The sequence below is a fragment of the Psittacula echo genome (assembly GCF_963264785.1).
Source record: "Psittacula echo genome assembly, chromosome: 1".
In the NCBI taxonomy this organism is placed as follows: domain Eukaryota; kingdom Metazoa; phylum Chordata; class Aves; order Psittaciformes; family Psittacidae; genus Psittacula; species Psittacula echo.
The window spans coordinates 13304389-13330070 of NC_137735.1; the positions used below are offsets into that span (position 1 = coordinate 13304389).

At 42.0% G+C, this 25682-nt stretch overlaps 1 protein-coding gene across 2 annotated transcripts in view; it reads left to right on the forward strand.

The window, feature by feature from the left end:
* Positions 1 to 25682, forward strand: part of CRMP1 (collapsin response mediator protein 1) — a gene marked incomplete at both ends in the record, with an annotated part of 51661 nt that overhangs the window by 17240 nt on the left and 8739 nt on the right. For both annotated transcript variants that reach the window (XM_080627652.1, XM_080627653.1), the window contains 8 exons: positions 5015 to 5199; positions 6764 to 6928; positions 11957 to 12018; positions 13650 to 13730; positions 16940 to 17008; positions 19044 to 19164; positions 20253 to 20409; positions 24657 to 24798. In XM_080627652.1, the coding sequence (XP_080483778.1) occupies positions 5015 to 5199; positions 6764 to 6928; positions 11957 to 12018; positions 13650 to 13730; positions 16940 to 17008; positions 19044 to 19164; positions 20253 to 20409; positions 24657 to 24798 (982 nt within the window). The remainder of the gene's footprint in view (positions 1 to 5014; positions 5200 to 6763; positions 6929 to 11956; positions 12019 to 13649; positions 13731 to 16939; positions 17009 to 19043; positions 19165 to 20252; positions 20410 to 24656; positions 24799 to 25682) is intronic.

Here is a 25682-nt window from a genome sequence, read left to right on the forward strand (position 1 = left end):
CTAAGATTAGATAAATAGAAAATGTCTTTACTGTAAGAAGGTATTTACTTTGCAAACAGGTTCAATTCTAGTTTCTTCCAAAGAGTCAAGGCAAGTAAGCTCTCTCAACACGAGAAGGAATGTTAAGGTCAATGGGTATTTTTTGAGTTCATGTATGACAGAACACTCATTAGAGCTTTTTTTCCCCACACCTAATTAGGGCAAATGCAGCCATGCTCTAAAGGATTGTATGGTACAGAAATATGCCCCATGTTACACAGTGCTAATGGGGACCTACTCCTGGTTAATACTAAAGCGTAGCAAATTCTATTACTACAACATTGTTGTGCGTTGCTTGTATGTCCCTTTTCTTGCCTAGAAGAAAATATAATCTTAAATCTTAACACAATTAGAAAGAAAATCCTAATGATGTAACAGGATATAAAACACAGGAGCTGGGAAAGTATTCCTTAAGTGAAAAACATGAAATGATGTGTTACTGATAGCCTGGGAAACACTAACAGAGATGTCCAGGTACTCTACTGGTCCTGCCTTGGCTTAGTGGAGATGAGGGTGTCTAGTTTTATGAAGTAATGTAGTGTGTACAAGCACTTTGATGTCCATAAGGATGAAAGTTGTTTTGTTGATTGCTGAACATTTTCGCTAGCGACCTAACAAGTTTGGTCTCCAGAGGCTACAATTTAATGCACAAAACCATAATTATGGTTATCTGGTAAATAATTTAATATCAACTTGTTTTCAGAGCTCCTTTTCTTAAGAATATATAATCAGATTAAAAGTCCAATTCTTCATATATATCTGTGGCTACTTACGTTATTTATGATTTATTAGAACAGGAAAAATTCTGAACACTTCTATTTATGTGCCGTTTTTGTTTTAATGCTTAACTCTGTCTTTCCAGTTGTAATGTTATTTGCATTGCAGAAGTGGCAAAAGGAGTATACTGTTTTAAGTGCAGAAGGCACATTTTGAACATGTATCTTTTTTAACGGCAACAATAAACCAAGTTCTGGTCTCTTTGATAGGTATTTTAGTTGAGTTTTCCTGTGCTTTCATTTGTTCAGATGCAAATTTCCTAGTTAACACTTCCAAGCATCAGAACTGATTTAAGCAGGTGCATGAGATGCAGAGAGTCTGAAACTGCTGTGAATTTTTGGTTTTGGTTCCAGAAATGAAGTGGTACTGGTGGGCAGGTTAGCAATGCCAGGCTTTCAGCTGCCCTTGTTAAGTGCATAGGCTCCCTCTGGAATCCATGTGTGGATCCATACCTCCAAGAAAGTATCTCTGCTGCCCAAGATACGTAAGATTAATGAATACATATGCAAGATCTTAATGTTTAAAATGCCTTTATCTTTGTCCAAGGAGGCACATTTACTATCCAACACTCTGAGTAGTGCTTGGTTTCCTGGATTTAGGTGACCAGAGATCTTTCTTTGTAAACTGTGTAAGAAGTCTTCCTCTGAAAAAACAGCTCATTTGTGAGGGCAGCCTGGTATGGGCTTGGGTCCTAATTGTGTTCAAATGATAAATTCTGCAGTGTAGGGTAGTGCTATATTTTCTGGGATTGGTCTCTTTTAGTTTCTTTGGCTGGAACTGCCCATTGTGTCTGAATATTTAAAGTTGTTGCTATATGTTGCTCAAAATCCTTTGGAGCAGGACCTTGAACGTCAGGCATCCACATTTCAGCTGATTCCCTAACTCTCCACTGCAGATCTTGCCGATAATATGAATTCTTTCCACAGAATGGAGCAAATAACCAAACTACTCAGCCCAGAATATGCAATAGTGTCCTGGTTTTGCTAGCACATAAAAGATCTGGGTTATTTTCTTACTCTGCAGTGGAAACTGATTGGAAAATAGAGGGTTGGGTTTCTCTTGCAGACTAATGAACAGGGTCTTTTAATGCTTATATCCCTGCAGATTGTCCTGCAGAGATGAATGTAGATATAACCTTGAATATATTTGAAGATTAGCTATAGTTTGAAGGATGGTAGATGCTAATCAATGTTCAAACTGGCTCCCTAGGTACAAGGATCGGTTGTGCATGTGGATTTTTCCTAGCTGAAACTTAAGCCCTGCAGCTGAGAGACAGTTCTCTGGTATCTAAATAGCAATTTAGATATTTAGTAATTTAAATTGCTGTTGGCATGTAAATAATATATTTTGCCTACATCTATCCTTTCTCTGTTACCCACATGAGGAAATGAGCCCTGGTCTCCGTAACAAGGGGCAGGTCATGGTCTGGTATTGCTGTCCTCTGCTCTGTCCCTACCAAGGGGAAAGGCTGGGTGCAGGATGGGTGACTGGGGACCGGGTCTCCAGAGTGGGGCAGGCAATGAGCCAAGTTAGAGGGAGCCTCAGGTGCCTAAAAGAGATCTGGGCTTAATAATGACAGAAATAACTCCACAGAGTTCTGTGGGAGGTTTTCAGCTTTCTCAGGTTAAGCTTATGAAGGCTTGAAGCCTGCTGATTCCATTGTGCTTTAACCAGCTCATGTATGACAGAATTTACCAGCTTGTTCAACTGAAGATAGCATACAGCATCAACTTTCTGTGACTGAGTTTTTTAGTTGCTGGTGCATCAGAAAGCCAACTCAATCATTTATACAGTGTCTAGAATACAGTTATCTGCGCTGTTGTATTTTGTCACCCACAACTAACTGAACCCCATCCTTATTGTCATACACTTTGAATTAACAAGGGAGCAATTCAGGAATCCTGTCACATTACCTCTTACTCTGTGTTCTAGTAAGTCAGAATAAAAATAACCTTGAATGCCAGTGAAGATCAGCCTTCTCCCAGCCTTAATCTTGATGCCAGGGCAAAAGATGAGACAGGCTCCTGACAGGTAATAGCACAGTATCAGCCACAAAGGCCACTTCAGCGTGAATGATTTCAGCCACTGCCAAATAAGCTGTTACTACGCACCTGTACAATGAAAATAGTAAGCCGTCATTCATCAGAAAACCTAAGTACGTACTTGGGACTCTTAAACTTCTTTAGGGAATGTGGCCTCTTGAATAGGAAACTGGTAGATCCTGATTGTGGAAGAAAATAAAAATGAATTGCTTTTCTATTTTTGTGTAGGTTTTCTTTAACGTTACCTTCAGAAGGTGTGGCTGTCCTTGGAGTGCAATTGCACCTTAGACATATTTAAAGGAGATTGGCCATAGAAAATATTTTTTCCCCAGTTCAGTTTTTGACCCCACTGACACTGTACAAAGTGTTTGTACAGTGAAGATTGTTCTGATTAAAATCTTGGGAGTGGATTCAAGTAATGAGGATTAGTGCTACACCATTACTATACGTGGGGCTACCTAACTTTATACAAGTGTTCAATCTGCTCTGGGGTTGGAGTGCCTTATGGTATGTCTTTGTTAGTCAGATTTTAACAGCAGAGGAGCTTCTTGCAACTTGTTTGCCCAGTTGGATGTGCTGGGCTGCTGCTGGCTTTTGCACACACATTAATTCCCTGTTTGTCATGGTATCATTAGTGCTTCTCACAGCTGTAAACAGGCTATGACATGCTCCCAGTGCTATATGTGTTGACTATTAGATGCCAGACATGGAGCTGTATAGCTTCAAGCCGTGATATTATCAGCACTCATGAGTAAGCCCTTTTGGATTTGAGTGTCTGAGACCCCAGCTCGGGATGCTGGCAGGGGTTTGCTAACCAAATGGCTGTGCTTCCCTCCAGCCAAAACCCAGAGCACTGGGGAGCCAAGCTGCTGGAGGTGACATTTTTGCGTAGCATGTGAAACAAATTCTTGATCTCTTGGGGCTATTTATTAACTCTGGTGGTTTGGCCAAATTCCAATGTGAATAATTATCCCTGATTTTTTCACTGGTTTTAATTAACAGTTATATTCATTTTTGGTTCTAGCTTGCTGCAATCGGCTGTTAATCAGTCACTGTGTTTTGCTCTGTAGGTGGGAGTTGCAGTTTAATGTGGGAGAAAGATTCAGCAGCTCAGATGTCTGGGATATTTGTTTAGCTGTGGATAAATGTTATTTTATCCCAGACAAAAGGAAATGAAGGCAAGGACTATATGTCTGTAATATGAGATAAACTAAGTGAACTTAAACTACTTTGTAGTTATCCCTAAGCCCAAATATATTCTGGTGTAGCAGTGCAGGAACATGTCTTCCACATAGACCCATAACTTTTCCTGTTTGGCACCATGCAAATTAGACAATAAAAATGTCATGTGGCTTTAGAAGTTAAAGGTTAATTTACTCATTGTTGTGTTCATGAACACTAAAAGTATTATGATTGGAAGTATCTAGAATTTGCTTGCTGTCAGCATGGGAGACAGGTTAATATTTTCAATAGTAAAAAACCCATCCTGTTTTGAAGAACTGAAGGGAAAAAGATGGCAACAGTTAATTAACATTTTCCACACAGTTACACAGAATATTCCACTAAAGTTTTAACTTTAAGAGGGTGATGAAGAATATGTGATGTGGTAGATTAAAGGTGTTTGGGTCACTTAAGTATGTATTTCTGTATCTTAGGATATTTAGATTTGTTTTTACAGAGAAATTTGTATTGCTTGGTTACAAAGTAATTATAACTCCTTTCTGATGTGCTTGTGCTTCTACCATTTACAATTGCAGCTTGCTGTCATATTTGATCTATGTTTTTCTGTTTTCATTTAAGAACTTAATATACAAACCCAGAGTTCCCAAGAGGGCATTAACTGTACATATTTGTACTTGTTTAAAGATAGGAATCATTAAAATATAATAACTTTTTAATGCTGGTGCATTACGGCTTCTTTATTGGCCACTAAAACAAAGCAACCTGAGCAGACAGCCCAGCTAGGCAGGCTCATGGATGCTTTGTTCTGCCAGTGCTATGCAGGGTGGCCAGAGCGGGTATTTGAGCTTCACCTTTCCCTTGGGATTCCAGTTCTTTCTGTATGGCCCCTAGGTTCCTCTCCCCTACATGCCTCAAATAGCTTCTGTCCTCTGTGCTTCTGTAAGAAAAATAATACTGGTTTCCTTGCTGCCTAGGCAAATAGGAGAGAATCTGATTGTTCCTGGAGGAGTCAAGACCATAGAGGCTAATGGGCGCATGGTTATTCCTGGGGGAATAGATGTGAACACTTACCTACAAAAGCCTTGCCATGGGATGACTGCAGTTGATGACTTCTATCAAGGCACAAAAGCGGCACTAGCAGGGGGCACCACCATGATCAGTGAGTACATGCAATACTAAGTCTTCCTACTCCAGGCTGAAGCTTGTGTAACACATGTGGGAACAGCTTCAGGATGCTCCACACCATTTTTATGAGGTCTTCTGCAGTGTGTCTTCAAATTTCTGTGTGCTGTGTTGGAGATCTGTTCATCATTGTCACCCAGGGTTGGCCTGAAAATGAATCTATACCCTCAGAAAGAAACAGTGGCATGGGGAATTAGCTCTTGGATTTTCCTCTGAAATACAGAACAAGCATTGAGGGGTAATACACCTACTCCTGGGACTTCTGCAAAACAGTGTAATTAGTGCTGTAAGTGTATGGCACAGAAAATCTGACAAAGATCTGCTGTTCTCACCTAGTGAGATTTCAGGGGCTTTAGAAATAACAAGATGCTTACTCATGAACTTGGATTTGGCACCAGGAGTTGAGAAAGTCCTTGCCAGAGGTGTTCTGGAGCAACATCTTTCTTAGTGGAAAGGAGAAGTGTTTCTAGTTGTTAAAGATCCTTCTTCTGCCTACCAGATGGCAGGACAAGATTTATCTCTTTCCTACAGGCATTGGCTTGTCCCTTGTTTGTTCAGGTGACATCAATTGTCTTAGCTTTCTTGTGCAGAGGAGCTTCCCAGTGGGGTTTTACTCCCACTGAATGGGGATGTGGCTCTTTTTTGCCGAGTAGTGTTTCTGTTACCTATGTTCTGCAACAAGTATCAAATGAAAGGATCTCTGTCAATAAGCACAAAATTCATTGCTGTTCATCACTTTTGTTAATAATTTTTTCAGTGTATGTTCTTCTGTTGAGGTTTCCTGTGCAGCCTTAGGTTTGCAAATGCCACTGGTAAGCCCAACTTGCTCTGTTTCTATACTTACTTTTGACCAAGCTGTGCAAAGATAAGTATACATGCATAAGTAGCCATGTCTTTATTTGATGTCAGTAAGTGCTGTGGCATCGTCATATGCAGACAGGTTTGAGACAGTGAAGATGCATGGCTGCAGAGCACTCAGTCTGCCACATAGTGTGGCTGAGTGTTTGTGCTCTGCATCATCTCTGTTCAGACTTTTGGCTGTATTCCCAGTTCTGCTGATTCAACATCTGCACTGATGTATTAGTTGGGCAGAGTTGGCCAATTCAGTGACTACAAGGCACTGGTTAATAACAATGCTTCGAAATAACAATACATTGTTATTAATACATATTGTTAATAACAATACATTGAAATGGATACATCAGACAATAAATACAGGTAAGTCCAGAACTTGTGAGCTTACAAAACAGTAAAGGGAAAAATAAGTGTTTCCTAAACTCTGAGATGTTTGGCTCTCCCACTGTGTGTTCACTGATGCTGCACCAGGCAGGTTGCAGACTCAGCTATAGCGTAAGCTGTCCGCAAAGTCTGCTATACATGAGGCAGCAGGACCTGGCTAATGTCCCAGAGTTACAGTCTGCGCACAAACTTCCTCCAAGGCTGCTGTTTTGGCCAAGATGCTAGGAAGCTGCTTACAGGCACTGAGGAATTCTAACAGTGTGCATGCTGTCCAGGTGATGGACACTGAATCTCTTTTTCAGTTGACCACGTGCTTCCAGAACCTGGATCAAGTTTACTGACCTCCTTTGAGAAGTGGCACGAGGCAGCTGACACCAAATCCTGTTGTGATTACTCTCTCCATGTGGACATCAGCAGCTGGTATGATGGCATTCGAGAAGAGCTGGAAATACTGGTGCAAGACAAAGGTTAGTGAGTGAAAAATCAGTAGTGTTTTTTGCTTTATTGAAATATCATGTAGTATTTTAATGAATGCATCATCTGGAACAGAGATGCACAGATGCTGGTAATGCTGCCCAAGGTTCTGCATTACCTTGCACTTTTGTATTCACTTCTTGGCATGTAAAATGAACCTAAAACTTTGTGCACTGGTGCTATTCAGCAGCAAGGCCAATGGAGGAAGTAGGTTTACCCCAGTACAGGCATGGAAAATTAAGATGTGTATGTTGTCAGATACAAATGTATTACTTTATTGTTGCTAATGTACATGTGGAAGTAGGCTCAGACATTGCATACTTAGGTTTTGTTTTAAGGTAGAACTCAGAGATCAGCATTTAGGGCAATCAGCCCAGCCGTCTTAGATCCTCTATTTCGTGAATGGAGAGGATGAGACATTTAAAGGTAGCGGTTCAGATGTGAACTAGAGTGGAATCAACCCATTTAGCTACCTCAAATTAAGCCAAATATGTAAGGCAGATACATCTAAGAAACTGTCATCACAGGCTGGATCTCATTTCTCAGCAATGGCTTAGGGTAACTGACTTGCCAAGACTAGATTTTTTCATAGAACATTCCTATATTTTTAGAATAGGTTCATGTTATTAGAAAAAAGTGATGCGAAAGTTAGGTACATGGAAAAAATGTCCTGATTTTCTCAAGTGCTGGGTCTCCCGTGGCTTTCCCTGATGTTACTAGAAGATACTTTATTTCAGGACTTATTAAAAAACAGGTCAGTTATATAGGAATCTATTTAAGGCACTTATAGGCTTGATTCAGATCAATTAATAGGTCTGCTATCATGTGAGGTACTGTAGGTTACCCTACCTGGGCTCCAGCTACCACTCCAAAATAGCACAGATAAAGTGTCTCATAACTCCTTGTTATACATGCCAGCTCAGCGTGGCAGTCTCATGTATGAAAGACATCTTGCTGGCACCAGATACCTATGTGTGAACAACTGAATCTAGCCTTCAGAAAACCCTAGTTTGGATCTAGTTCCTTAAAATTTAGCCTAATGGCATGCATCTTCTTTCCAGAAACGTATTTTTTCAAGTATTTTTCACTTGATACTTTCCTCGAAAATGTATATTGATAAGTAAGATATTAATTAGGAAATACTTTCTAAAATGGTATTAAGTTGCCATGGGTAAATCAGAATGGCCCTTGTTGGAAAGTCTAAGTAATATGTGTATGCAGCATCCTTTGTAAGGTGTTGTGCTACTGATGACTTAGATTTGAAAGTTTCTCTGTATAGAGAAACTAAGTAGAAAAACAAAGCAAAACCTTATTTTTGAATGAGCAGTTATTCACTGAGATACTATGGTGGTGCAGTCTCCTAGGGGAGTTTTTCCTGTATTGCAGCATGCTAACAGTGCACGTGCTGTATAATTAGATTTCAGGCAACAAAATACTTCAATCAGCAAGATTACACATAATTTAGGAAAACTGCAGCTGGTCTTTATAATGTAGGTGATTTTTACAAGGTGATGGCATCTGTCAGCACTGATAGTGACAAATCTGGGCTGTTTCCCTGTTATCAGTGTTAACATGGAGATGCTGCTGCGCATTAGCTGACTGTACTCTCCTACAAGTGTGCTATGCCTTGCTTCGATGGTTAAATGCTGTTTTCCAGGGCTCCTGGATCACAGATGGCTCAGTACTCCCAAACTTGCCTGAGGGCTTACATTAAAAGCCTGCTACAGACAGTTAGGTTAATGGTTTTCCTCAACTATGAAAATGTGAGTTTTCAATATAAATCTGACCTGCCTTTCAGTCTTCAGGGGAAGCAGGAATCTGTCCATTGGTTCCTGAACCAGCATGTGTGATGGGGCCTGTGATGGCCTCCTTGGCGGCAATAGCATTAGGAGGTCACCTTTGTTCTCTTGATGCTGCAGTCAATGTGAATTACTCTCATGTGTTAGGAGGCACAAGGTACAGGCGAGTATGAAAGCACAATAGGAAATATTTCAGCATGGCAAAGGCTTTCAAATTAATGGATAATATCTGCTGATAATTGGAAACATTTGAGCCAGCTGGTGCAAATAAACTTGATGTCAATGGAGTGACACTGGTTTTCATCAGCTGGGAATCTGGATTAAATTTGTTCTTGGCTGATTGTCTGGTGGATGAGTTAGCCGAGTAACAGGGCTCAGCTAATCGCGTTTCAGTGCTGCACGTGCCTAATACAGTCTAGTCATGAATAACGGGAGTTCACAGAGCTGCTGTTGAGATGCCTTGTCATGTGGTATAATTGAATAATTAATCAGTTTTAAATCAATACAAGGCTAATATAAGGAGACAGGCTTTGGAAGGGCCTGGAGATTTTGTAGTACCAAATGTTGATCATAAAGACTCAGGATTGTAGTATTTCAGCAGCTAATTTGGGACTGGGCTTCTTATGCAAAAGGACAACAGCCTGAAATGTGCTCACAGATGCCTCACTCGTTCCTTTATTTGTCACTGTCCGAAAAACGCTGTAGCACTGTCTGAAGTTCGGAAAGGATCATGTTGAGTACTACCGATGCAAGAGCAAGCAGGACATTAACAAGCATGTCGTATGTAACAAGTGTTAAGCAAAAAGGTCAATAGGCCATGGATCTCGTCTTTTGAAAAGCCACATATTTCCAATGGGTAGATCAAGACACCAGACCAAGGCATTAGGCAAAGAGTCTAATCTGGGATACTGCATATGTAAATTGGTGTAATTTTATCTTGGTATCTTGTAACAGTACTGTCTTTGTAAGGCAGAATGGTTCAGACCATCTCTCCTGTTAGCTGTAAAGGCAGCCTGTGAGATGCCTTTCCGCTTCCTACCATCTGATGTGGTAGCTGAGGGCATGGATGTGCATTTAGATAGAACTCTGCTTCTGCACTGTGAGAGCTGTTGGTAAGGGACAGGCTCAAGATCTCCCAGTGGGATCCCTTCTGGGTTCCTCCTACTCTCATTGACTTCAGGGAAAACATTGTCATGAGTGGGAGCAAAACTCAGTCATTTTACCAAGGTCAAAGTAGGGTCTAAGAAGATACAAAGGCAGGAAGATACAAAAGAAAAAGGAAGATAATATCTATTACTTGGTGACCCAAGTATGCCTTCCAGCCACAGTACCTAGAGAAACCTGCCTTATCACTCTGTGGGATTGTGATTAAATCTTTGGCTAGATCCCAGTGGATAAGGGAGAGCAATAGGTAACTCAGCTCTGTTCTTACAGGGAGGTAAGTGCAAGAGGATTCAGCCTTTTACCATCGCTGAGGCTAGGTCAGCATGGCTTGAACCAGCCTTGACACATCTCTCATTGCTTCACGTGTGCATGGTCACCCATGCAGAAGGGTGGCTCCCAGATGCAGCTGGCATCTGAAACACTGAGTGGGTTTGTGAAGAGAAAACAGAGCTTTCTTCCAAGGCAGGTTGGGCAGATGTGCTGGATGCTGCTGTGAACAGTTGGGGGGGAGACAGGGCTGCAGGCATGAGGCTGTAAGCATTGGCTACAAGGATGATGTAGTCAAAGGTTTTAAAGCAGGGACATGCTAAGTACTTTGAAACTATGTAATGAGGAATAGACTGAGTGATTGCAGTTAGTAAAGGCCATGAGTGTTTTCTGGGAACTTGAGGAATAAGAAAATAGGAAGAAAGGATGGGCATACAGGCTGACAGGGCTTCATGGTCCAGGCTGGATTTGCTCATCATGGAAGTCAGCAGTGAGTGTCCAGCTCCTGCTTCGTCTTTCCCCCTGAGCTGCCTGGACTTTGCAGGAAGACATAATACTGGGGATCATTTCAAGTATCATGTATCCTGGGGTATTTTAGCCTTGTAGTTGTGAATAAACAAATTCTCTGCATGTGAACAGCCATACCCTCTGCCTGAGGATGCATTTGGTCATTCTAGACTCATGGAGGAGTTATATCTTCATCAGAGAGCCTTATTCATTTTGTGTAGACAACATGAATAACATGAACAGATCTCTTTCATTTTCCTCTTGCCTCAGGAAGCACGGTTTTCACAGCTATTTTGAAATGCAGCATATGCAGCTTAGCTCAGAATTTACTTTTAAGCTAAAATACTCTGAGATCAGTCCCTCTACCAGACTGGGGATGTTGTCAGTATACTAAAGAGTAAGGCAAATTTATAAATTAATCTGTGTTCATATATACAGAACATATGAATAGAAGATGTTTGGAATTTTCATTCTTAGAATAAGAAGCTGTGTAAATAATCAAATCCTTGAAATAAATAGCAAAACTTGTAGAGGTTTAAATGCAGTTGGTTCTTGGCAAACAACACTCAACACTGGCATTTCTTATTGCTTTCTGTAACTTGGAGCTGTCATCTTTCATGGTGTTGTATGACTGCCAACATAAATCCTTCCGTCTTTGGAAGCTGCAAAGAGAGGTGTGGTGTGCTGCCCCTGTGACTGGTTTCAGGCTTTGCTTCCACTCCTTCCAGTGTCTGGCATCAGCTAAGCTGGGTGCTTTGGGCAGCAGGGTCAAGAAAAAGCAAGTCTGTATGGAAATTCAGATACATGGTTCCAACAGCTTCTCAGCACTTTGGGGAAACTTAACTAGAAGTTTATCTACTAAAGAGCGCAGTGTGAGGTCAAGCTGAAATGTTTTCATGATTAGCTGAAGAAAGCTAAAAACAAACCCAGTGATTCACAGACCCTCATGCAAGTTTTGTTAAACTTTACAAACTTGGCATGTTCGCTGTAGCCACCATTGCTTGGCTGTGATTTGGCTACAAGCAATCTCATTTGTGGTGGTGGCTGGGCTGTCCCAGGGCTGGACACAGGCAATCCAGCAAATTCCCCCAGAGAAGAGGGGAGTCAGGCTTCTAGTCCTAGCAGCTATAATGCAGCTGTGAAGCCATGCTTTATTTCTGGCCATCACTGGTGAAAAGCCTGGTCCATACACATTCCGTGACTTATTTTGCCTGAAGTTTTTGTTCATATACATTGTAAGAACCCACTTACATGGCAACACCTTTGCATTTTGTCTTGGAACAGGTGTGAACTCTTTTCAAGTCTACATGGCCTACAAAGATCTCTACCAAATGTCCGACAGTCAGGTATTGCTCTGGATGCTTTTCATTGCTGTGGTCTGTCCTCTCTGCTGTGATCTCCCAACTCTTGAGGATTTGCTAAGGTTGAATCCCAGAGGAACATTCCCACTGACCTGAGTGGCACTGGGGGAAATGTGCAGTGGGGGATTTCTCCCTGGAGGGTCGGTGGTGAGCAGCGTGGAACGTCTTCATGTGTTCCTTCAAGTGTATGACATACACTTTCTGCACAGATTTTCTGGTGTCTCCCAACATTGCAACTGTTCAGCACTGCTCAGGATTTCACCCTCACTGTTTTTTACTGTTACCTTTCAAGAACTTTAGGCCACAGAGAGAAGAAAAGATGAAACAGTCGAGGCAGGGGCAGTTTTGAGGTTTCAGGAGTTTCTCGGTTATAGCAGTCAGCTAAATGGAGTTGCTCTTTGGGGGACGTGGCCTTTTCTCATTAGGGCTGGAGATAACAATGAGCTTGTTTGTCCAGAGCTCATTACAGATTCCAGACTCTTCAGCTTTCCCATTCATAAGGATCAGGTCATTGTAAATCGACAATGACATCTGTTAGTAATAATAATGTTTGCTTGTTCAGTTGAGAAAATGTTTCTTTCTTACTTATTCCCAGAGTTATAGCTCTCAGTCTCTTAAATAACTGTTGCTACACCGCTAATACATGTGGTTTTAATTGGAATTTTAGACGTAATAATATATAAATATTATCTGAGAGGCAGTGCCTGTTAAATTTAACTCCCTGCTGGAATTGTCAAGAGAAATACATGTGTAATGTGTGGCTAGACTAATGCCTGTTACCTTGTTTAAATGCACATGTTCCAAGCTGTGTATTCAGCTAGCTATTCAATGCTATCTGAAGTGCCTAGTGCAAAAGCAGACACTGAAGAAACCATGTCTTCACTATTAGATCTGTGTTTGAAAACTGTGCTCCCGCTTTACTGAAGCCTGATTTAAACTGGGAACCCATTAGCTGAATACCTTTTGGAAAGGGAACTAAATTTTAGTAAATCTGTGCTCAGAAATTCTCAGTAAAAGCAATAGCATCAACTATTTCGCTTCTGATTGGATGGGGTTTGCATCTTAGAAAGCAATAATAAAAAATAAAGGATGCTCTGGGGAAAATCCTGGAACTTTTAATTGCAAAAATAAAAAATGTTGGTGAAAGCTTGACACTGTCTGCTCTAAGAAGATGTTGCAAAATACCTTCACTTCAGAAAAGAGGTGTTCTGGCTGACTAAAAGTGTCTGTAGTTCATGGGAATAATTCCATTTTACATTTGCTAAAGTAATGTAAAAGAGACTACTCGCTAAACTTAGGCATGCATTGAAGGGTGTGAAGAGGTAGCCCTGCAGTGCAGGGGGCTGGAGGAGGCACTGTGTCCAAGGGAGATGCAGCCGTGCTTGAGACTTTCCACCCTCTGTTGGTGCAGAAGGGCAGAAGTGTGTAAGGGGATGGGTAAATCAACACCAAGCAGTGAAGCTCACTGTGTAGAAAGTGGAGAGTGGAAAAGGGAGATGATTTGATATTCACCTTCATAATTGCCAGCATAGAAGGTGCAAAGCTGTGGTGAGTCTGAGTGTTAAATAATGTGTTTTCCTTATTCAGCAGTGTTTCCTTCTTTGTACTACCTGCAGCTTTATGAAGCCTTTACCTTTCTAAAAAGTCTTGGGGCTGTTATCCTGGTCCATGCTGAGAATGGAGACTTGATAGCTCAGGTGAGTGAACTGTCATATTTGCTTCACTTTGTGAGGAGATAGACGCAAGAAAGGAGAAGTAAAACTCTCCGGTCAGAGTATGGGTAGAAAGAAAGGAACAACCTGGTAAGAGCCCTAGTTGAGCCTGGTGCCCTACGCACTGCTGGTGTACAGCCTGGGATGAGAGGATGGAGGCACTTTTGCATGCTTTGACAGAGCATCCATGAGGTAGAGCAGTGGTCCAGACAGCGACCTCTTCTGAATCTGGTAGGGACAAGTGAGCCAGAACAATGTAAATCCTTGCTCAGGGATTGTGGGGACAAAAAGTGTTGCTCAGAAGCTTATGCTAATGTCTCTTGCCTCAGCTATCAGCATAAGCAGCACAGTGAGGTTAGAGTGGGTGATAAACCTCCCAGGCCTATTTATTTTTGAGAATATTCTTATAAATCTCTAAAGTTTGAGAATAAGAAACTACCATGATCATCTAAACATTTAAAAAATGTGTGTTAAAATGAAGATGTCTCTCAGAACCAGGAAACTGGGCTCAAATTCAGTATGTTCTGTTAAAATGTCCTGGAGGCCCAGTGCAGTCTTTGCAGGTCAGGTACCTCACGTAGGTACTGTCCTTACACTGGAGTGTGTCATAGCTCTGATCTGTGCTTGGGAAGAGGTGTCCCATGGACAGCAGTCGATAGTAAAGCTCCCGCTGGCCTTCCAGAGGCCAGGATTCCCCTATAAAACAGAATGGGTGGATTTGAATGCATGTCATTATGACTTTATTCATCTTTGGCAGATGAATGTTTTAAGGCTGTTGCAGAGGTGTCTCTCTCATCTGATCCCTTGTACATACATCGAGCCCCTCTGAGGTCCGTGAGGCGCTGAGTGTTTTATCTGCTGAGCTCTTTATCTGCTCCTCATCCGCTAAGGACTTGGCTGCAGAGCTGACAGGGAAATTACAATGGCTAAAACCAAGTTGTCTTTGAGATCAGGACTTGGGAAACCACCTTATCTCATGGTTAAGGGAGAACCTCAAGTGAGTGCTTGAGTGGTTGGGCAGTGTGTAAGGGCTCTTGCCAGCATTGGTTTATTTTGTTGTTTATCCCTCTATGGGTTTCTGTCCTTTAAATGCCTGATAAGAATTTGCCGCTTTTGAGAGCCTTCTTTCCCTTTTCCCTTGGAGCTTGGCCAAAATAACCACTGGGCTCAAAAGTTGCTAGTGAGGAGTCAGCAGACATACACAATGCAGTTGTGTCCTTCGCCCCCTGAAACCAGGTGAAAAACCCTCATTTGGATTCAAGAGGGGGAAAAAAGCTGATGTGCCATGAAGTTTAGCATGATTCAAAACTACTAAAGTACATAATTTATAGTTTTAATGCAACCTAAAATATCCAGTAGAATGAAAATTAATTTTGAGAAACATAGGAAGTCAATATTACTGTAAGAATGGCAAAATAAATCAAATGGCAACTGTGATGTTTTGATACATTCCCCACTAAAATCAAGGAGCACTCGTGGAACTGCCTTTATGATAGAAATCTGTTTAGTTACATTTTTCTTTGATCAGCTTTAATATACAGCCATGGAATATGAACATAAAAGACAGAAAAGTTATTAGGAAAGGAGGAGGTAGTAAAGAAATGTAAATTATATTGGTTATATGTCAGCATATTTCTTCACCATTGCCGTGCCTCATAAAATCAGTCTTTCCTTATGCTTCTATTTAGAAGGATTGTTTGGATAGTGAAAAGAAAGCTGCCTGCAGGGCTTCCTGTGTGAAGATACAAATTTGATCTTATCAAGCAATATTCTAGCTTATTAGCACTATCAAATCCTCTTACAGTGAGTAATTTTATCATATGATCTGATTTTTGACTTCAAGATGCGAATCTACTCTGCTTTGTGTAGCCGTTCTTTGCCCTCTTGCAATTTTTACTTTAATATAATTGTAACTTCATTTTTTTTTGTTTTATTTTAATGATCCAAAGACTTTAATTGGCACCGTTCCGAGCTGTTGCATTAATGATTTAGAACAGTTATTTTTAAGAATACCTGTGAGACGTTGCGATTTTCTAACCAAAATATTCTTAATTACACAGTCAAATGAATGCTTTCCTATTAATGCCTCTTCAGCCTTGATTGATGGCGACAAAGGCAAAAGTCTCTGTGAATATTAACTTGCTCAAGTTTTGCTGCAGCGTGTTGTTAATGTGTGAGCTTTTGACCCTCAGGGACTTGGGATCAAATATTTATTAGATGACACAGTAAAGTATGTTCAGTAACTTCATCCTGGTCTCTAGGGGACATTTGTCTGTATCAGAGAGTCCTTACATTTGTTGAACTCAGCTCATTAGAGACCTGTTGGGTAGGGCAGGCCAGGGCCGGAGGTACATCAACAACTCTGGTCCCGCTTCTGCTCTGCGGGCAGACCTGGACCAATCTGAGATCAGAAGTGGTTGACCACCATTTTCTGCAAAAAGGGAAAATTATTCTAATACCACTGCTTGACCTTAAATTAAAACATACGTGAAGCTTTTTATCTGTTTAAAAAAATAGTATCTTCCTGCTGTGAAGCTGGATAGCAGAGATTTTTTTCTGACAATCCCTTATTGGTCCTAAAATGGGTTTTTTGCTGTGGCCGCGGTGCCTTCACAACCAGAGGGCACTGTTTTGCTTTCTTGAAAACAATTTTAGTGATTCACTTTATAGGAAAAAGGTGTTACAGAAAACTGGATGCCAAAGGCAAGACTTTGTTTGACGAAGTGTCAACAATGATGGAAGTTTAAGGAAGGTAATGGTGCTTCAGGGATCTCAGCCAGAGAAGAACTTGTGCAAGTAAAGAAAGAATCGCAGGCTGGAAATATCCTTGATTGCTGTTTAGTGTATTGATTGATTGAAGTCTGTTCCCTGGGGTGGTGTCTTGGTGTCAAGATTTTCTGGAGGGCAGAGCTGATTTCTAATGGTGCATCCCAGTGGCAGCTCAGGGCAAAGATGCGCTCTATGACACTGCAGAGACAAACAGTGCTAGCTGTGCAGAGCAGATGCCAGGGTGGCACGGGACAAGTTTAGAGCTAGTGTTGTCAGTTCTCCTCCCCCAGCACCAAGTTTATGAAGCTGCATTTACACAGACAAAAATGGAGCAGTCAGACAACATGGCTGTTAATCGTCAGAGGATGCCTGGTCCAAGGGTCTCATTCTGGACCAGCTGTCAGCATTTATCTCTTATGTTGCAGGAACAAAAGCGTATCCTGGAGATGGGAATCACTGGACCTGAAGGACATGCCCTGAGCAGGCCTGAGGAGGTAAGAGACTTCACTCATTTTGTCATTCATGGAGGTATTTTGTCAAGCATGTAGTATCGGAGCTTGGCTTCTGTGTGTGCAGATGATAGATGGGTGCTTGGGGGAAGGCAACAGCCTGCTTCTCCCACAGCCTCTTCCAGTATTACTCAAAGCCTTGAAAATTCCAGGTCCCCTTCAGCTTGTTTGTTTGCCCAAAATGCCCCTTCACTGCTGCAAAGAGTGCGTTTCTTCAGTCCAGGAATGATGCTGTCCTTGTACCCTCAGGAATCACAGCTCCTGCTGCCCCAAGCAGGCGTGTGCATGTGGTTTTTTAGTGTGACCCTTGTGATGTGATTTGTGATGACAAAAAAAAAATGGGCTTATCAGAGTAAAAAACGGCAGTGCAGCTTGTGGGTTAGGCTTTGGAATAACTGCATTCATTATAATGCTTGGGCTGAAAACCTCCTACAGATGCAAGTGTACATCTATACCATGCATATAAATACACCCACATATAAATATGCTTATGCTGGCAGATATATTAGTAGTAGAAGTGCAGGCTGTAGAAATGCATATATGTGAGAATGGAAAGATGCTGCGAGGCAGCTTGATTTATACAACTCTCTTGTAATAAAACCCAGGCTCTGGCATGGATCATCTCAGGCATCTGGAAAGGGTTTCTTTAATGAGAAGGAAAAGGTGGAGCCATGTGGATGTCCCTTAATGTACACAGTTCAGACTGTTTATGAGATGGCGGAAGGCAAGTAGTGGGAAGTGACTGCTTTCCTTGGAGACTAAAGAGAAAAGGTCCTGGGGATTTGAGGCTAAACTTGAAGGAATTGTGGTGGTTTGCAGATCTTTATATAACCTCTCCCCAAGGCAAAAGGAATCAGCTTAATTGGTCGCATTCTTCTATTGAACTGTTTATGTACTTTTTCATTTTGTTGTTTAACTTCCACTTAAGTTATTCTAAAAGAATGGAGTTGTTTTCGTTTTAATAAGACCAAGGGACTAAGGAAAATCTGCATTTGCAGTTTCCAGAAAGGAATTCTGCAGTTTTTTCACCATGCATCTGACCGCCTCAGCCCCAACACTGGGGTACAGAGGTCCTGCCTCCTTCCCTGGTCTTCTGTGGGTGCAATACTGCAAACATTGTGATAAGAGTCCTAGGAGAACCTGAAGTGACAGTATGATTTAAGAAAAACTGTGTTACAAAACTGTGAAGAATTAAGCCACTGGAAAGGCTCAACTTTTCTAGCACAACACTTCAGAGAAATTACTGTACCATGGAGTCAGTATTTTCAACGGCAACACAGTTTTAGGTGTTAAAATGCTAATACTGAGAGTGCATCTGGGAAGGAGGCATAAAGCTGATGACTGCAGAAAGGAATCTCCAGGGCTGCTGGGAAACACTGCTCCTCTGTCTGAAGATGACTGCTTTGCGTGCTTATGTCCTGGATAGCTCCCTGAGTGGAGGTTGCCTTTGTGCTTGCTGACGGAGGGGACTTACTGGGCGATGCTTCAAAGGCTTCTATGGATTATGGGCTAAATTCAGTCCATAGTGCTGAAGTTGCTGATTGAGAATACTTTACATTCACTGTCATCTTATCCTCATGTAACGATTGCATAGGGTAAAGCTGCTGAGCATTGTTTAGAGGTTTTCTCCGAGCTGGGTCAATGTTTCCTTGCTTCATTCTCCTTCCAACTGCAGGGTGGTGCAGAAGGTGCAAGCAGAAAGGTGCAAAGGAGGTAAGGAGCAACCCTGTCAGCTGCTTGGATGTGACCTTTCCTGGGGTGCAGGGAGCCAGGGAGCTGTATTTGTGGCAGGCAGCTATACCCCATTAGTGAGTACAGCCTGGCTGTGGTTTCCTCATGTAAAGCATCCAAAGTCTGGATTAGCTCCCTGTTTCCCAACACTGCATCCCTCTCTATGGAAAAAGCAGAATTGACCTCTGAAGAGTTGTTGCTAAACAGTGAGCAGTATGTCTCAGTGCTCCAGTTCATTTTTCCTTTAGTCTGCTTTTGCAGTTAACTTTTCCCTCCTTGCTTTCCTCAGCTTGAAGCAGAAGCAGTTTTCCGTGCCATCACCATTGCCAGCCGAATAAACTGCCCAGTGTACATCACCAAGGTGATGAGCAAGAGTGCAGCTGATATCATTGCATTGGCCAGAAAGAAAGGTGAGAGATTTCATTTTCTTGCAGAACTCATTTTTTTGTTGTTGTTGAATAGAAGCTCAGTGGAAAAACCCGTGCATCTTGACCCAAATCACAAGCTAGAGGGAGAGGTTACCAAAGAATGGTAACACCGTCACAGACCCAAAACATTTATAGCTGGGGAACATGAAGAGAAATCCTACATTTTTTCAGTTGACAAACTCTCCCCCCAAACTGTTCCCTTGAAATTGTGTTGTAACTCTTCTTTATCCTTCTTTTCCCTTTTGTTTTTCCCTAAGACTGATGTCACTCTGTTCATGGGAGGGAGATATTTTATTCCTAACAGGGTCTGGCACATTCTCTGTGCCTTCTGGCAGTATTTCAGGGTGTTATCCTCTGAGGGGTGGCTTGGGCAGTGAACTTGCTGATAGAAGTGCCTGGTACTCACTCCTGGCCCTGCTGCTGGAGGCTGACCCCATCAGGTGTGCACCAAGGGTGGACACTGCTTTCTGGGACAGGGAGGGATCCAGGTTACAAAGCACCCAAAAGGGACTTGTGAGCCTGGAGGCAGATGCTGTGGAAGCTGCATTTGCGAGTCAGTTCTGTTGTGCTGGTTGGTGCTACAAAGTGTGTGAACAGTATGGAAAAGCCAAAGAGCAAAATATCATCTTGAAATCTGTATTCTTGGAGACTTGGAGTATGGTGCTGGGGATCGTATGCTGCTCTCTGCTGGTGCTGTGCCCAACCTGGAAGTAGTAAAAAGGCATCTATATGCTGGAGCCCATCCTCCACCTAAACGTGCTTCGAATTGGAGCAACAGAGTGAACATGGCTGTGATTAAACCAGTACAAATTAAAACCAGATCTGAACTGTCTCCTTCTGGATTAGAAAGGGAGCTTTGTAAATATGCTGATCAAAAGCATGTGTAGCTCAGAAAGACTCCTGATTAATATTTTATCATACAGACAAACCAGGGCTGCTTAATTTTCTGGGAGCTACACTGGCTGTGTAGCAATGTTTAAATTATACATGGCTGCAGGCAGCAAGCAGTGTAATGTGGTGAAGAGAGAGTGGATTCTAATCAGTTCCTGTATATCCTTGCTTTCCCCAAGGTCCCCTTGTTTTTGGAGAGCCAATCACTGCCAGCCTGGGGACAGATGGGACACATTACTGGAGCAAAAACTGGGCTAAGGCTGCAGCTTTCGTGACCTCTCCACCTCTGAGCCCTGATCCTACTACTCCAGATCACTTAAATTCACTCTTAGCATGGTAAGACCTCATTTTTTTGCAGGCTGATGGGCAAGCAAGTGCAAAAGCCATATGGGATGAAGCATCTAGGGATCAGCTCAGTTTCCTTTAGATGTACTCATACATGAAACAGCAGAGAAAGGACATAGAAAACCAGGGATGGTTATAGCCCCATGTTTAGGGTTGTCACTAGTGAGATGAAAAGAATGTGCACAGTAGAGGGAGAGATGTCGTTCTCGTATTGAAAAGAAGGTATCAGCAATGCCTTGCCATCAATCCAGACCATAAACCCATCCCTGGAAGTATTTTCTGCCTATAGCCAACTGTGGGTCTCCTTGAGCTTAAGAAAAAGACATCTGCTTTGAAATGATATGGAAATTCACAGCTAAAGTCCCACCAGGACAGATTACTAGTGCTGGAGTAAGGAACTAAACTTACTGTTTGAAACCTTATTTAATGCCATATGATGGCATCCATCTCACCTGATGCGTCCCCTTTCTAGGGTTTCCACTACTCTAGACAGAGCAGTAGAATCTAAGTAACTTGTTGGTCTTCAGAATACCTTTCCCCCCGAGGTTAGTTTTGCACATGACTGACTGGCAGGCTGTATGGCTGGCAGTGCCAGCGTGGCTGGTAACATAAGGACCCTGCTTGGGCAGAGCTGCCCTTTAGGCAGATGGGCACATCTGTGTGATGGGAAGCTGCCATCAGTCAGTGCCACTGATGCAATATGCACACATCTCTCCTTGCACATGGTGGGTCAGGAGGTCTCCAAACCCAGGTTTTAACTCAGCTGCCCCAGTGATCCTGCATGGATAACACTGCTAATGAAAGCATAGCTGAGCTCTGAGTTAACGTGTGATTCTGGTAAGGATATGCAGGAATTTGTTCTGTTGTGACAGTCTGATGGGAGAAGAGATGTTCCATAATTGAACCTTCTGCTCCTTAAAATAAGGACAAGGAAGAAAAATTACTTTTCTGGTCTGATCCGTCGCTATCAGCACTGTCAGGAGTGAAGCTCACTGTGTGAGGGTAAGGCTCTTAGCCAGCACATGTGAACGTGTATCAAAATGTTTGGCTCCGTACTCTCTCAGACTATGTGTTTTCTAGAAGAGTCCCAAAATAATAGTATGTGGATCAAAACAGATTAGCTAAAATAGCAAGAGAATTTTTAGAACTGGAATCCAAATAATGACTTTTTTAGAATTAACATCAGAAAGACAAACTGAGGGGTCACAGAAGTGTTCATTATCCTCCAAGCATGCAAAAATGGCTTTTTTTTTCCTAGTGGCTTAAAGTCCTAGATCTTAAATGGCAGCAGCTTAGCCTGCTTTCAGTTTTAATACTTTATACAGTGAAACTAAAAAAAGAACTGTATATTCTATCAGTCTGCTCTGCATTTGTGGGGACTTTTATGCAAGGATGATGGTAAAGACAGTATTCCACTTTTATATTGCGCTGTTCATTAGGAGACAAGTGTTTTACATTCATTAAAAGATCCTTACAACATTCTTCCTCTGCAAGTACGCAGCCTAGTGTTTGTGCTGTTTTGCACAGAAAATGTTGATTTTTCACTGAAAAGCTGAGTGTGTAAAGATTCAGCATGTCTCAAGGGGTTGGTTTGCAGAATGGATTTGCCTCATGAGATTGATGCTCTTGTTTCATCTGTGAGTGTTATGGCTTAACCCCAGCAGGCAAGTAAGTACCACTAAACTTGCTCACCCCCTACCCCTGACCCTGGTGGGATGGGGAGGAGAACTGGAAGAAGGTAAAACCTATGGGTTGAGATGAGAACAGTTTAATAATTGAAGTAGAGATAAATATAATGATATTAATAATGATAACAACAACAATAATACTAGTAATAGCAGCAGTAATGAAAAGGGGACTAACAAAGAGAGAGGAATAAACCCCATGATGCACATGATTCACAATTGCTCACTACCCGCTGAACGATACACAGCCCGACTCGAGCCATGACTGGTCCCTTCTGGGTGACTCCCCCCAGTTTCTATCCTGGGCATGACGTGCTGTGGTATGAAATCCCCTTTGGCTAATTTGGGTCAGGTGTCCTGTCTCTGCTCCCTCACGGCTTCTTGTGCCCCTCCTCACTGGCAGAGCACAAGATTGGAAAGTCCTTGATCAGGGTAAATGCTGCACAGCAAGAACTAAACCATTGGTGTGTTATCAGCATTGTTCCCAGACTGAAGCCAAAACACAGCACTGCACCAGCTGCTAGGAAGAAATATAACTATCTAAGCTGAAACCAGGACAGCGGGCCATGCACCTGTGGTACCTGTCATCCTCCATGCTGTACTGCTGTGTTATTGCCACTGTAATATGCCATCTCTTCTGAACTAGAGATGTGAGATCTTGGTGCGTCATGGAAGATGTAACCTGCTATAAAAGCTTTGTTTATGGTGAAGACTAAGATGATGGCATATTGATGCGGCATATAAAGATACAGATCTGTTAATTCCTACCACTCTCTGTTTTGGAGATGTTTTCCATGGTGATCCCTTTTTTGTTTTTCAGCTTTTCAGTTCTGAACTTATGCTCACCCCCCATTTGACACTAGAGTATATCTAGGCAGCAGGAGTGCCCATGTGGTTAGCCAGGAGGTGTTGGGCAGCTCTTCAGTTACATTCTTCAGCTTCAGAAGCCTTCTATTGATTAGACTGGGGAGTGCAGTGCATGGCATTCAATGTCATTGAATGTCAGAGGAGAGGGAAAGCAAAGTTCAGAAGAAGCAACTTCTTTGTATCTTTCAGGTGTGGGCATTAATAGTATGGTACAAGAAGTGCAACATAACTGCATGGAAGTGATAGAGTGCCTGGCTGTGACATTCATGTTTTCATGGCTCTATTCATCTGAGTGCAGGAAACAGGGAGAGGGTAAGCCACAGAAGGTTAGCTGGCAGATGAGCAACGAAAAGGAAGAAATGAAATTGCAATCTTCTGACTTGATTGTTGTGTTAGAATAAATGAATGCTTAACTGATGGGTTTGGTTTAGTCCTGTGGGGTAACACCAGACAGTCATTAATAATCAGGAGTAGCTAAAACATAGCTGACTTTTCACTATTGACTACATGGGTTTGGCATCTGCTAAAAACTGGATGGATGGATGTGAGCATGGTAAAGAACCAGAAAAGAGGCCAAAGGTTCTTCTCTGACTGTCAGCAATCATTAGGGCTGGCAGCCCTGAAAATTGCATTAGAATTGCTGATGTGTGACCCTTTTTTCCTCTGTACTTGGCTATTTGTTAGCTTGCTGGAAACTAAATGTGCAGACCAGAATCATTCAGATGCTTCAGAACTGGGACTTACATAATCAGTTAAAGAAAAGGATGACAGGCTCTTGGGGACATCACATTTTGGATTGTTGGAAGAGAAATCATAGTGTGTTTTAATGCGCTTGACTCCTGTAAGCTTGATCAAGACCTAAAAATATCTGTTTGCTGTGGATATTGAAGAACCTATCTGCTTTTTTGTCTTTCTATTTTTGCAAGGTTCTGCATGTGAGTTATTTTCTTGCCCTTTGTTTCTGGGAGCAGCTGTGATCCAGTTCTGCTCTCTGCAAAAATTTTTTCTTCAGGCTGAAAAAAATCACTTCTTAAACAAAACCATTATTATTTGTCAGTTCTTTTTATTTTTTACTCCATACCTTTTTCTGTGTAAGACCTTTAAGTCAGATAAATCCAGAGTACATGTTTGACTTGCACTATGCCTTGCTTTATTTAATTGTAAGACTACCTGATAAAAAACTTTCATGATTCTGGTTTGGAAGGTCAGACAAGAAATATTCATGTAAGAACCTCAAGAAAAATGTATGTGCAGAGGAGAAATTCAGGAGAACAAGCTCGATCCTTATGAATTTGCACTGTAAAATTTGCCATTATTTTGTCAACATGGTTGTGAATTAATTTATCTTGAGAGTGGCAGAGATTTCATACAAGCTTCTGATCATTTCCTTAATCCTAGATTAATCCGCTGTCCTGGTTAGTGGGCTTGTGCCTGATCTCTGTCGATAAGCAGCCTGAAACCAAAAGAGGCTGTAATCTGGGAGTTCAGGGTGCTCCTGGGGGAAAGTGGAGATGCCCAACGCCGTTGTCACTATTCAGTGATCTGTAGCCAACATGTAAAGGCTGCTGACATGATTTACAGCATATGCCTTTGGTGTATGGGCTTGAAAGGTCCATTCACAGCTAGTCTGAGAGCAAGGTAACCTTGTTGATGCCTGGTTTAAGCGTCTGTGTGTTACCTCCACAGTGGGGACCTGCAGGTGACGGGAAGTGGACATTGCCCATATAGCACTGCCCAGAAAGCCATTGGAAAGGACAACTTCACTATGATTCCTGAAGGGGTCAATGGAATTGAGGAGAGAATGACTGTTGTCTGGGACAAGGCTGTAGTAAGTAATTGCTTACTTCTGTGGACTAAAAAGAAATTGAGTGTGGGCTGAATAATGAAAGCCAGGAGACTCTTGGCCAGTACTTAAGTGACTTTCTAATGCGTTTCTGAGAATTCCCTGAGAGAGCGCTACTACAAGGTGAATTGTTTATTTCAAAACCTCAAGTCTTTCTCTACCACAAACACTCAAGGCTGCGTTTCACTTCTGACACTGCAACACCATCATGTTTTATTAGACCCGAGGCTTCACAGACTTCACTGCTCAATTTTCTGGCTGTGTCAGAGTGGATGTTTCTCAGAGATGTTGAATCTGGAGCAGTTTAATGACTTTCAAGTGAGCCCCATATAAATGTGATGAATGGAGTGTTTGAATTCGGGAAGTGTCTCATCATTTTCACGAAAGTACAAATGGAGGGCAGCCAAGCCCGAGGCTAGGCGATAAAGTACTTTGAAGGAGAACATTGCATGTAATTCATGCTGGCATATTATGCAGTGGGATGCTGGTATAAGTTAGCAATTTTTTGATGGTTCCATGGATCCTAACATCTAATGATGTTCTCCCTCCATTGTCTGTCTTCACATACACACCCATGCACACACACACACACACACATACACATGCACTCATTACCTTACATTGCATTGCACTCTAGCGCATATTGCAAACTGGGAAGTGGTGATATTTACAATGCTGTCATGAGCACTTCTCCCAGACTGTGTTTAATAACCACTTTCCTCAGCTATTGAGATTCCAACCATAGAAGCAGCTTCAGATAGAGGAGCAAAGCAGGGAAGCAAGCAAAATGCAGCCAGCTAGTGATATTTCTCCTTTGTTACTCCCACAAAAGGAAGGAGCTGCAGAGAGGGCTTCAACATGGGATTTAC